This window comes from Penaeus japonicus, unplaced genomic scaffold (genome assembly GCF_977035675.1).
Source record: "Penaeus japonicus unplaced genomic scaffold, GWHDUDI00000001_assembly GWHDUDI00000018, whole genome shotgun sequence".
NCBI classification, from domain to species: Eukaryota; Metazoa; Arthropoda; class Malacostraca; order Decapoda; family Penaeidae; genus Penaeus; species Penaeus japonicus.
Genome location: NW_028234420.1, coordinates 40,205,540 through 40,218,039, shown reverse-complemented (window position 1 = coordinate 40,218,039; position 12,500 = coordinate 40,205,540). Strand labels below are relative to the sequence as shown.

The following is a 12,500-nucleotide window of genomic DNA, read 5'->3' as shown; positions in this document are numbered from 1 at the left end:
GTGTCGGTCTGTGTGAGTGAATGTGAGGAAGGATAATAGATAGGAATCGATGAAGAGTCGAGCGGGTGTGTCCTCAGGGAGTGCGAGAGGGGGAGGGGAGGGGGTGAAGGAGCGAGGGGGAGCCGGGATGGGTCCCTCAACTATTTTTTTTTCTTTTCTTTTCTTTTCTTTAGGCCTTCTTCCTCTCTGTTCTTGTGTGTGTCTTTTTTTTTTCTTTATCTTTCTCTTCCTCTGTTTCATATTTCACGTTTTCTCGTCTTCTGGTTGCTGTTCCCTGTCTTTTTTCTTTTGTTTCTTCTTCCCCTCTTTCTCTTTTGTTCTTGTAGAATTCATTCTCCTCTTGATTTGCTTCCTTTGCTTTATTCTTCTTTCTTTTTGATCCTCCTCACTTCTTCATTTTACGTTATTTTTCTTTTTTTCCACAGTTTCCTTCACCTTTTTTTTTCTTTCCATATTTTAATCACTTTTTTATTTTATCTTTTCCTACTCTCTTTCCTCGTTCTTATTTGCCTTTTACCTTTTTTTCTCTTTCACCCCACCCCCACCCCCCACACTCCACCTCCCACCCCCTTTAGTCATGCGGGCGATTTGGGCGTGAAGACAGTAAGAGGTCTTTAGAAAAAGCGAGGAAATAAATCCCTTTTGCACATCACGGCCTCTCGGTGGAATTTCTGTTTTGTGTTGCTGTTGTTGGAACTGCTTTATGGGCGCTGTTGTTATTGTTGCTCTTGCATTGTTGATCTTTGTAGACGTTGCCATAGCGATCGGCATTGTCTTTGCTTTTTTGTTGTTGTTGTTATTGTTGTTGTTGCTGGGATTATTCTTATTATTACTGTTATTATTACTATCATTATTATCCTTATCACTCCTACTGTTATTATTATTATTATTATTATTATCATTATTATGAATTCGGACTCCACTGATAAAACAACTTGACATCGTTATTCTGCAATAATTGCGCTTGTGAGTTATGATAATGACTTGGCAAAGGCAAAGAGAGAAGGACGACTGTCGTTTTCTATCTATATGCTAATTAGACCCCACTGACGGTTGGTTGCTGTTGGTACTCTGATATCGGAGTTGTGGGCGGAGGGGGTGGGTGGGATGTGGGTGGGATGTGGGTGGGCGGGTGGTGGGTTGGAGTTGTGGGCGGGGGGGGGCCATGGGCGGGCAGTGGGTTGGAGTTGTGGGTGGGCGGGTGGTGGGTTGGAGTTGTGGGCGGGGGGTGGGGTGTAGGTGGGCTGTGGGTGGGCTTGTGGATCTTGGTGGGCGGGTGGTGGGTTGGGAATGGGAGGTAGATCAAGGTGGGTTGAGATGGTCGTTGGTGTGTAAGGTTGTAAGGTTCAACTTGCAAGGTGTTTGGGGAAGAGGGATGCGTTGAGTGGATATGAAGATGGATAGAGCGGGAGAGAAAGGATGGATGGATGTGCGGGTGTAAGTGGGCGGGTTGGTGGGTGGGTGGATTTAGCTGTGGGTGTGTGCGAGGGAGAAAGTTTTTTTTTTTTTCCTTTTTTTTAGGAAAGTCATGCGCCACGGCAGAGTGAAGATGCGCCGGAAACATAACGGAAGTAAATCATGGTTATGCTGCCCTAATGCGAGGTTGTGTTGAGGGGGAAGGGAGGAGGAGGAGGAGGAGGAGGAGGAGGAGGAGGAGCGGATGGTGTGTAGAACGAATAATCTGCACACGCATACTCTTACTTCTCTCTCCCTTTGTTTGTCTCTCCTTGTCTCCATAATTATCCATATTGTTCATTCTCAACCGTACACCCCCCTCCCCCTTTCTTAACATCCCATACCTATCCTTCCATTCCTCCTGCCCTCCCTCCAAGAGCGAGAAACGACACCCGCAGAATGTGCCCTTCCTCCTCCTCCTCCTCATTCTTCCTAGCTGTGTCGCCGCACACTTATCCCCTCTGCATCTGTCACCCCTGTTATCAATTGCTGTCTCATCCTCCCCGCTGTTCTGAGCCACGAGAGCGGAACGCATCGTCGTCGTCGCCACCGCCACCGCCGCCGCCGTCGCATCACAGGTGTTGCTTCGGCTCGACTCCGCCGTGTGATGAGCGTTCGATCATCGAGCTCGGAGTGTCGCGGTTTGCCATGTGTGTGGAAGCGGGGGTTCCGTTTCGGGGGTTCCGTTCCGGGGGTTCCGTTCCGGCTGTTTCGTTCCGGCTGTTTCGTTCCGGGTGTTTCGTTCCGGGTTCGTGTGTGCCATGGTGTATCCGAAGGTTAGGTGGGCTGGTTGGGTTGGGTGGGCGGTGCAGATAGACGATGGAGATGTAGGCCATAGTGCGGCATATTTATTACTATTTTTTTCGAGAAAGAATGAGGGTGTTTTGGGCGAGGGCCGATGTGCTTGTCTCGTCGTAGTGTTTACGTTCTCTCTCTCTCTCTCTCTCTCTCTCTCTCTCTCTCTCTCTCTCTCTCTCTCTCTCTCTCTCTCTCTCTCTCTCTCTCTCTCTCTCTCTCTCTCTCTCTCTCTCTCTGTTTCCCTTACCTTCCTTCCTTCCTTCCTCCACCCTCCCTCCCCTTCCCTCATATCCCCCTTCCCTCTTCCCTCTTGTAGGTTTTGTGTATGTTTGTATTTGTCGGCAAGTTGTATCACCTGACGCCTGGTCGGGGAGTCAGGTCCCTCTTTCGCGCTCTCTTTCTCTCGCTCTCTTTCTCTCGCTCTCTCTCTCTCTCGCTCTCTCTCTCATTCCAGTGACCTGACCTCACCCTCCTCTCCCTCGGGGGCAGTTCACATCTCGTTGAGGCGATGCTCTTGCAATCGTCCGTTTAAAATATGTAAGGATTTTATTAAATGTGAATTCGGGCTCTTTTGTCACACGCGACCCTGTACGCCGCGCGGCACTAACGGTTGTGCGTTTGGGTGCACTTGACGTATTTAATGTATAGTTTATATTGTAAAGGAAGTGCGCCTTGGTGCGCTTTTGGTGTTTACGGTGTGTGTGTGTGTGTGTGTGTGTGTGTGTGTGTGTGTGTGTGTGTGTGTGTGTGTGTGTGTGTGTGAGAGAGAGAGAGAGAGAGAGAGAGAGAGAGAGAGAGAGAGAGAGAGAGCTCATTTCAGTTGTCATCAGGTAAGAATTCGCAAACAAGATCCCCTTTGTTTAGATTTCACAAATTCGAGCTTGTTTGAAAATATATCCCCATTTGATAATCGTCAGTTAGGTTACCTTTATAACATCCAATGAATTTATTGTGAAATGATACCTTTTTATCATTAGCTGACTGACTCCCCCTTCCATTTGGAGGTTTTTGCAGCCAGGGTCTCGAGTCTCATGAAGGTCGGTGACTCGGAGGGCCCCGCGGTGTCTCTCCCGCTCTCGCGTCCTGCGGAAGGATGGGGCCTGTAGGGAAGATGGTTAAGGACTCTCGGGGGAACGGGCTTGAGTGAGGAGCACAGCCTTCCAAGGAGAAGGACTCTCTCTCTCTCTCTCTCTCTCTCTCTCTCTCTCTCTCTCTCTCTCTCTCTCTCTCTCTCTCTCTCTCTCTCTCTCTCTCTCTCTCTCTCTCTCTCTCTCTCTCTCTCTCTCTCTCTCTCTCTCTCTCTTCTAGCTCTCCTCATTTGTGTGTGTCTGCGCGCGTGTGTGTGTGTGTTTGTCTGTGTGTGTGTCTCTCTGTGTCTCTGTGTTTGTGTGTGTCACTGTTTGTGTCGTGTTGTGTGTGTGTGTGCGCGTGTGTGTGTGTGTGTGTGTGTGTGTGTGTGTGTGTGTGTGTGTGTGTGTGTTTTAAAGAAGTATTGGTGGACCCTTGCAAAGTCGATGAACGGCTTGCATTGCCTGCGGGCGTGTGCGTGGCCCGTTGGTTGCACAGATCGCCTCCGGGTGGGCAAGAGGAGGAGGGGGATGTCGTGGGTGGGTGGGGGGCGGTCCTTGCCACTGCGACTATCTGCTGCTCCATCGTCATCCGCCGCATTTGGTTCAGTCTTACGAGTGCAAGAGTCGTCCTCGCCGCCGTCGGCTGTGCGACGACCGGTGCTCGTCTCGTCGTTCTGTTCACGGATCGGCGGATCGTCAGTCACGCAGGGTCGCCAAGGGCAGCTGGAATCGAAGTCGGAATATATCCAGTTTGGGTGCATGGTGGAGTGGCTGTGAATGCGTGGAAGGGCCAGCTGGGAGTATGCCCAAAGGCTCCCTAGGCATTGTGACCTGACCACTGAACGGGTGCACGCGGGTCACGAGTGCTGAGTAAGGGGTAAGTGGCGATCGTGCGCGGAGGATTCAGAACCACTGGGCACTGACGAGTGCCCAGGGGGGAGAAGGAGCTCAGTGGGCACTGCCGATGACCAGGGAGGGTGGTGTGCCCGGGGTGGGTAGGCCAAGGTCAGGGCGCGGTATATGAGGCTGCGACAGCGAGCTGAGACACCAGTCATCTCTTGCCGCCTGCACCTGTCAGCCACCTCAGCCTCCCAGTCTCCCAGTGTCACCCGCCCGCCCGCCCGCCCAGCCTCATACCCGCCCTCCGCGGGGCATGACACCACGCCCCGCCTCTCTGCCCGCACGCACACTGGTCACCAAGGCCTCTCTCGGGCGCTACCGATATTCCTGCTCCTGGCGCCACGGGACTCGCAGCGTCCGACCGACAGGCGTTCCGTCACCATGAACAGGTAATGCCATCTCCGCCTTCGCCTTCGCCGCCTGGACTTGGCCGGGGCACGTGTCAGCGGGGCACAACGGCCTACCGCCAACTGCCTGCTCGGCGGCCTTGCTCATCGTTACGCGATGATTGGGCTGTTAAATCCGGGTTTTGTTCCCGTGTCAGCTGGATTGGGTCTTCACGACCGGCATTGTGGCGGTGATTTGATCTGGTGATTAGCTGTGATTTGGTGGCGCTTAGCCGTCGGGTAATGATGATTGGTGCTTGCGGCCGTTTGTGCAGTGAGAATTTGGAGTGAATCGGAGCACGCACTGTACTAGACGAGTGATAAAGTCATTTACATGTTTGCGCAATTTAGCACACGTGTCTGCGAGTATGAAAGGACGAAACTGTCGTCGGCGCTGGCAAATGGGCCCCAGCTTTAAACACTCCAGCGATTACCGTCACCGCTTCCTCCGATATTTCTACCGACGTCATTATCGCGATAGCCGCATTATCACGATTTATCGCGTTGGTCGGCCATCAGTCAGTATCAGTGCCGGGAGTCCCTCATTCACAAGTTTGGCAAATTAGATAAACACGGGTGATGGATGCGAGCGTCACGTGCACTCACACGGCTGTCCTTGCCGTCCGTCTGTCTGTCCGTCCGTCCCCCTAGTGTTGCCTTCGAGGACGAGATTATCTCCGTGTCATGAGGCTGTTGTTTTGTTTACCCGCGTCTTGTGGGGCATTTCATTTCGCGTGCTTGCAGATCGACATTTCATTGATAACTACCGTGATAAACTCTCCCCCCCCCTCCAAGTCTTTTTAATGGTTTCAGAGGTGGTCGTAGTAGTGTTAGTAGTGTTGACGCCATGAATGATAAAAGAAGAAGAAGAAGAAGAAGAAGAAGAAGAAGAAGAAGAAGAAGAAGAAGAAGAAGAAGAAGAAGAAGAAGAAGAAGAAGAAGAAGAAGAAGAAGAAGAAGAAGAAGAAGAAGAAGAAGAAGAAGAAGAAGAAAAACAATGAGAAGGACGTCTGGACGAGGAGAGACTTTGAAGCTCAAGTCTTCTTTAGTGACACTCGCAGACGTGTGTCGAGGCTCTTGTCACAACAAAGATGGGGAAGGCGATTACGTGTACTTTATGGTCTGGGATTTTGGCTCCTCGATTGCTGGATTAGGGCTCAGGGTTATGAATGGACGGTTCGGGGAGCAGCGAGCGGCTTGGTTCTCGAAGAGTACCAAGCCGACGGCAGAGTTCAGCGTTTGGGGCATAATTAGGTGTCTAGGATAAATACTTCAAACCGTGACCGCTTTCGACGATTTACTGGAGTCAAGGAGTGAGAGAGTGAGAGTGAGTGAGTGAGTGAGAGAGAGAGAGAGAGAGAGAGAGAGAGAGAGAGAGAGAGAGAGAGAGAGAGAGAGAGAGAGAGAGAGAGAGAGAGAGAGAGAGAGAGAGAGGACCGGTTTCAAGTGGAAAGGAAAGGGATGGGGGGAGGGAGAGAGAGGCGATTAAGGGCGGCAGCGATAGTGATACGCCTGATCTCCCTCCTGCGTTGAGACACAGGATGATCTTTGCAGGTCGTGTGGAGGACAGTGGCGTTGGTGGGACTAAGATTGGCGCGATCTTTCATATTTCATAATATTAAAAAAAAATAATAATAATAAGTAGATCCTATGGCAGCTTGTAAAGCAAAACGCGACGAAGGTGCAGGATCCGTGGGTGGCACAGCTGGAAGAATTGGACAGCAGGAGAGGTAGAGTGCCGCCGGAAGGGGAGGGCCGGCCCCGTGGCACCCGGAGGAAGCGGTGGTGTCACTTGTTGAGTGCATCATCGGGCTTCACGGGTGGATTCGGGCGTGCTTAGTTAGGGCGGCGAGGCGAGATGCCGCCCTTCCTCCCTCCCTCCCTCCCTCCTTCCCCTCAGCTGGTGGCGGTCGGCCTACAGGTAGTCCGTCCCCTCTTTGTGGCGGCAGGTGAGGTTAGTGTGGGGTTTATTGATCCGTTAAGCCCTCGGAGCCTAGCGTGTGTAGGGGATCCGATCCCAGGCCGCTTCGGGGTCTTCGGGCTCCGAGGCTCTCAGGGAAGTGCGAAAGGCTGGGAGGATCAGGTCCAGCGGGGGAAGAAGTCCTGCTGCTGCTGCGGTCGGGGCTCCGGCGGCGGCGGCCTGTGGGGCGCTCTCTCTCTCTCTCTCTCTCTCTCTCTCTCTCTCTCTCTCTCTCTCTCTCTCTCTCTCTCTCTCTCTCTCTCTCTCTCTCTCTCTCTCTCTCTCTCTCTCTCTCTCTCTCTCTCTCTCTCTCTCTCCATCTTTTCATCTCTTCTATCTACCACAACTCCTTGTCCTTTCTGTTGCCCTATATAAATAGAAATATATATATATGTATGTGTGTGTATGTATGTATGTATGTATAATAAAAAAAACATATATACGTATATATTATATGTCTGTGCGTGTGTGTACGTATGTATGTATGCATGCGTGGTCATTCTTGTGTGTAAATGTAAACACACTGAAGGTGAGTGACAGGCCATAGATAAGTAGGAGTGCCTCTAAATTTACACACGCAGATTGACCTAGACCGGCGTGGAGGGTGGCAGGGGGGGAGGGGCAATATCTCAGGTGTGGTTGCTCTCGCGCTCCTCCTCTCGCCTCTCTCTCTCTCACTCGAGGGCGTGAGTGAGCAAGTGCCTTAAGAGAGCCATGCCATTGGCCCCTCGCGGTTTTCAGCATGTGTTGGTTGACCAGATGCGAGTGGAAGTGGTGTGTGATTGCTATTACTGTTGTTTGGGCCGAGGGGGTTGGGTGGGTAAGGGGGCCGGGGGGACTGGGACTGGGGGGGTTGAGGGTTCGGGAGAGGCAGGAGGCACAGACAGGACTTTGTTTTGTTTAAAGATGTGGTGATTGAGGGAGGTGGGAGGTGGGAGGGGAATTAATTGTTACGCGGTTGTCGCTATCGTAGTTCAGCGCGCTGGGTTTGAACGGGAGGGTGAGAGGAGCCTTGTCAAGTCCGTGTCAGGATGTGCTCACCCCCCCCCCTCTCCCCCACCTCCTTCTCCAAGTAGAATAATGCGAGGGAAGATTGACAGGCATTTAGTACGCTTGTACCACGTGGCGCCCCCGTTTCCTCTCTTCAACAGGAGACGACAGCTTTGAGGCGAACAAGTGGACGTTTGCGTGTGCTTGTGCTTGTGTGTGCGTGTGCGTGTGCGTGTGCGTGTGCATTCTCGGGAATATCCTGGTCTCGGTATCGTCAACGCGATGACGTAAACCCCCCACCCACCCTCCCCCCTCCCGTCGTGCCACAGTTATCTGTCTGCCAGGAAACTTTTTACTCCCGTGCCAGCTGATGGTGCTGAATATTAATGCTCCGAAGCCCCGGATGTGTTGCTACTGTTGCCGCTGAATTTGTTGTTGAATTTGTATGTTGCAGCGGCTATTGTCGGGGTGTGTGTGTTTGTGTGTGCGGTCTTGCATGTTGTTTCGGGGTTGATAAAGCTGAACTTGATCGTTTAAGGTGTAAGGATGGGGTTTTACTGAAGGCTCAAGGAGGGAGGAAATACACAAGGCGAGGGGGTTATTGATAAGGACTTCGAATTCCGTTTTATTTTGTGTGTGCTCTTTTTGTACCCCTTTTGTTTTTCCCGCCAGCTGTCACCTCTCTTCCCTTTCCTCCGTGCAGTTGTTTGTCTCCCCTCATTCTCCTCTCGCCCCTCGCGATGCGCTCTTGCCTCTCTCTCCTCGATAGAACCCCCCCCCTCACCCCCTCACCCTCACCCCCATACCCTCACCCTCACCCCCTTCCTCTCGTCCTCTCTTGACTTTCGCCGCTAGTTCGGTGTTAATACGGTGATAGGACAAATGAGGGGGGTGGGGGGTATGTGGGGGGAGAGGCGGTGCTAGCGAGAGCTGTGTGCTGTCTGTGGCGTCATCGCCTTCGTGTCCTCTTCCCGGCGAGCATTTAAATAACAGAGGTCAGGGGTGAGCCGGCTGTTAGCACCAGACTCTTTAAGAGGAGTCAAGATCCGTATTGATGATGATGATGGTGGTGATCGTGGTGGTGATGGTGATCGTGGTGGTCGTGGTGGTGATGGTGATGGTTGTGGTTGTGACGAGACCTGTAGTGGTTGTGGTGTTAGTTGTGACGAAAAGGGTGACACGTATCCGGATCTGACAGAGAGAGATAAGAGCGCCCGCTTCTTGATAAGAAAGAAGATCAGCGCTGTGCGAGGTGTGTGTTGCAAGTATGGGCGTAGGAGGTGGTGTGCAACTCGCGCTCTGTCGATCGAACAAGGAAGAACGAGAGAGAGAGAGAGGGAGGGAGAGAGAGAGAGAGAGAGAGAGAGAGAGAGAGAGAGAGAGAGAGAGAGAGGAGGGAGGGGAGGGGGGAAATAAGATAAATAGAATTAGATAAAGAGAAGAGAAATTGGGCCGCGTAGTGATACGTAAATAGATTTCCCGTCGCATGTGCCGTTACGGTCTTTGTTCCAATAAAAGGGAAAATTCACACGGAGAAGCGCCGTCGCTGCTTTGCTGGTTTTTTGTTTTTTTTTTCTTTTTGTTCTTCTTTCGGGTATGGGGATGGAGAGTCCTTTGATTTGGATTAGGGTATATAGATAGATTGATATATAGATATATATATATATATATATATATATATATATATATATATATATATATATATATATATATATATATATACACACTCACACGTACACTCACTCACTCACACTCACTCACACACACACACACACACACACACACACACACACACACACACACACACACACACACACACACACACACACACACACACACACACACACACACACACACACACACACACACACACACACACACACACACACACACAGCGAGAGAGAGAGAGAGAGAGAGAGAGCGAGAGCGAGAGCGAGCAAGAGAGCAAGAGCAAGAGCAAGCTAGAGTGAGAACGAGAGCGAAAGAGAGAGAGAAGAGAGAGAGAGAGAAGAGAGAAGAGGGAGATACCTTTAGTATCTGCATGTTTTTGTGCACTCTTGCATATCATGTTCATTTTCTGAACTCGATTCCGGCCCGACCGAAAATCACAAATGCTACAAGAATCCCGTGATGACGTGACGACAACACGTGCGCCCACATCTTAACACTGTCCCACATGTTCACATCTGTCGCCTGGCCCCTCATCTCGTTTCCTCGCCTCTCCCCTCTCCCTCTTCTCCTGCTCCCCCCATCCACCCTCCCTCCCTCCCATCCTCCCCCATTCCCTTTCTTCTGTTTTCCCTCTTCCTTCCCCTCTCTCCCTCTCCCGTCCCCCTTCTCGCCCCTGCTTTTACTCTTTCCCCTCCTACCATACAACTCTTGATTCACAGAAGCAATCATCTGCTGCTCTCCTCTCTTTCCTCCTCTCCTCTCTCTCTTTCTTTCTTTCTATCTTTCTTTCTCCATTTCTTTCTCTCTTATCTCTCTTTCTCCCTTTTCTTTCTCTCTCTCCTCTTTCCTCTTTCTTTCTCTCTCTTTCTCTCTCTCTCTCTCTCTCTCTCTCTCTCTCTCTCTCTCTCTCTCTCTCTCTCTCTCTCTCTCTCTCTCTCTCTCTCTCTCTCTCTCTCTCTCTCTCTCTCTCTCTCTCTCTCTCTCTCTCTCTCTCTCTCTCTCTCTCTCTCTCTCTCTCTCTCTCTCTCTCTCTCTCTATCCCTTTCTCCCCCTCTTCAGCGTTATACCGCCGCTCATGGGAAAATCTTTCATCACTTTTTTCTCTCCTGTGTATCATGTTCTCTTTTTCTCCTGTTTCTTTTTGTATTTCTTTTATCGTTCTCCCTCTTTTTCCACCCTTCACTCTCTCCCCACGCTTTCGCTACCGCCACCTCTTCCTTCCTTCCGTCTTCCTCTCGCTCTCTCTCTATCTCTCTCTCTCTCTCTCTCTCTCTCTCTCTCTCTCTCTCTCTCTCTCTCTCTCTCTCTCTCTCTCTCTCTCTCTCTCTCCTCTCTCTCTCTCTCTCTCCCTCCCTCCCTCCCTCCCTCCCTCCCTCCCTCCCCCCCCACTTCCATTCCCTCTCTCTCTGTCCCCTCCTCCCTACTTCTATTCCCTCTCTCTGTCCCCTCCTCCCTACTTCTATTCCCTCTCTCTGTCCCCTCCTCCCTACTTGCCCTCCTTCATTTATCATCCCCCGTTTCTCTTGGCCTCGAGTCGCCCGCCGAGATCCAGGTTCCCCTCAGACATCACGGCGAGGCGAGGGGTGATAGAAAGATTAGAGGGTAGGAAGATAGGTTAAAGAAACGGATATACTTTATAGATAATTTTAGATAGATATCTTCGATAGATAGATAGATAGATAGATAGATAGATAGATAGATAGATTGATAAGGTAGATTTACCATTGAGTGTTTTGAGGGTACCAGCTAGAGGTGATTGATTGATTGGTCGAGTGTGAAAGTTTCGAAGGGCCTCGCCGAGTATGATAGAAGTGTGAGAGGAGGAGAAGAACACGAAGAAGAAGAAGAAGAAGAAGAAGGTGAAGGAGGAGGAGGAGGAGGAGGAGGAGTAGTGGTGTGTGGGCTTCTTTCGTCCCGTGTGATAGATAGGATGTAGCCGCCGAGTGTGTTGGCTTCCTTCGCACCGTTTCCGGGTCAGTGTCGGCCGGACCCCCGCGGACAGGCGTGATCCGTCCGAGTGCACCGGAGCTAATCCTCGGGGGCGCTTACTCACCCGGTGGCGGCGGAGGCGGCGGGGGCAGTGGCTCCAGGAGGGCGGGTGTGCCTGTCCTCAGCGTCCCTGCGTCGAGGACAAGCAAGCGATGGAGGAGGAGGAGGTGGAGGAAGAGGAGGTGGTGATGGTTATATAGGCCGCGGCGTTCGAGTGGGAGGGGGGTGGGGCGGGGGTTAGGGGTTAGGGGGGTTGGGGGGTAGAGGCTGGTGTTAGAGGGGAGATATATAGGCCTGCCACAAGATCTCCGACGGGAAATATCGACCGAACGACCCGCCGAATTTCTCCCCCCCTCCATTCACTGTATCGCAGCGTTGGTGTGCGTGGTCTCGGAAGGGAGGGAGGGAGGGGGGGAGGGGAAGTGGTATGGAGTAAAGGGGAAGATAGAGGGGGGGAATTCCACCCCTCCTCCTTCCCCTCCTCCTTCCCCCTTCCCTTCCCTTCCCTTCCTTTCCTTTCCCTTCCCATCCCTTTCGTCCATATCCTTGGGTTTCGGTCGCTTTCCTCCCGGCGTCAAAGCGCGCAGAGTTTCGCTCATGAACCCTACCGGGAAGAGCTATTTTGTCTGGTTGGAGGAGGAGGAGGGGGGGGGAAGGAGGGGGAGAGGGAGGGGATTGCTCGCCCGTCTTTATGTTGGCTGGTTTTTGACGGGACGCGCTCTTCGGTGCTCTCGCTCTCTCGCTGGGGGTTTTAGCTTTCTCTCTCCTGTCTGTCTGTCTCTCTTTTCTTCTCTCTCTCGCACACATTCTGTCTCTCTGTCTGTCTGTCTCTCTCACACACACACACACACTCACTCACTCACTCGCTCACACACACACACACACACATTCTCTCTCTCTCTCATTCTCTCTCTCTCATTTTCTCTCTCTCTCTCTCTCTCTCTCTCTCTCTCTCTCTCTCTCTCTCTCTCTCTCTCTCTCTCTCTCTCTCTCTCTCTCTCTCTCTCTCTCTCTCTATCTATCTATCTCATGGAATATGATAAAGAAAGAAGTTATATAAATAAATAAATCATAATGTCAAGAGTAAAAATTATTAATACGAATCATTTTTTTAGATAGTCGTATAAACATGGAAGTGTTACGTGATGTAATTGTTCCGTCTCATTTATTTGTACTGTGCTATTGCAATTATTGAAAGTGATAGTGAATGCAAAAGAGAAAGGGGAGGGGGTGGGGGTACTTGAGAGAGGGCAAAGGGGGGAGGGGGGGTACTTGTTATGT

General features: G+C 51.4%; 1 protein-coding gene across 19 annotated transcripts in view; it reads left to right on the top strand.

The window, feature by feature from the left end:
• Positions 1-12,500, top strand: part of Chi (LIM domain-binding protein 2 Chi) — a 289,290-nt gene that overhangs the window by 233,205 nt on the left and 43,585 nt on the right. The window contains exon 1 of one of the 19 annotated variants that reach the window (XM_086546972.1): positions 4,375-4,612. The exons of the other annotated variants lie outside the window; for them this stretch is intronic. Within the exon in view, the coding sequence (XP_086403098.1) occupies positions 4,605-4,612 (8 nt within the window). The 5' untranslated portion in view covers positions 4,375-4,604. Of the gene's footprint in view, positions 1-4,374; positions 4,613-12,500 lie in introns of those variants that run through there. 19 annotated transcript variants of the gene reach the window in all.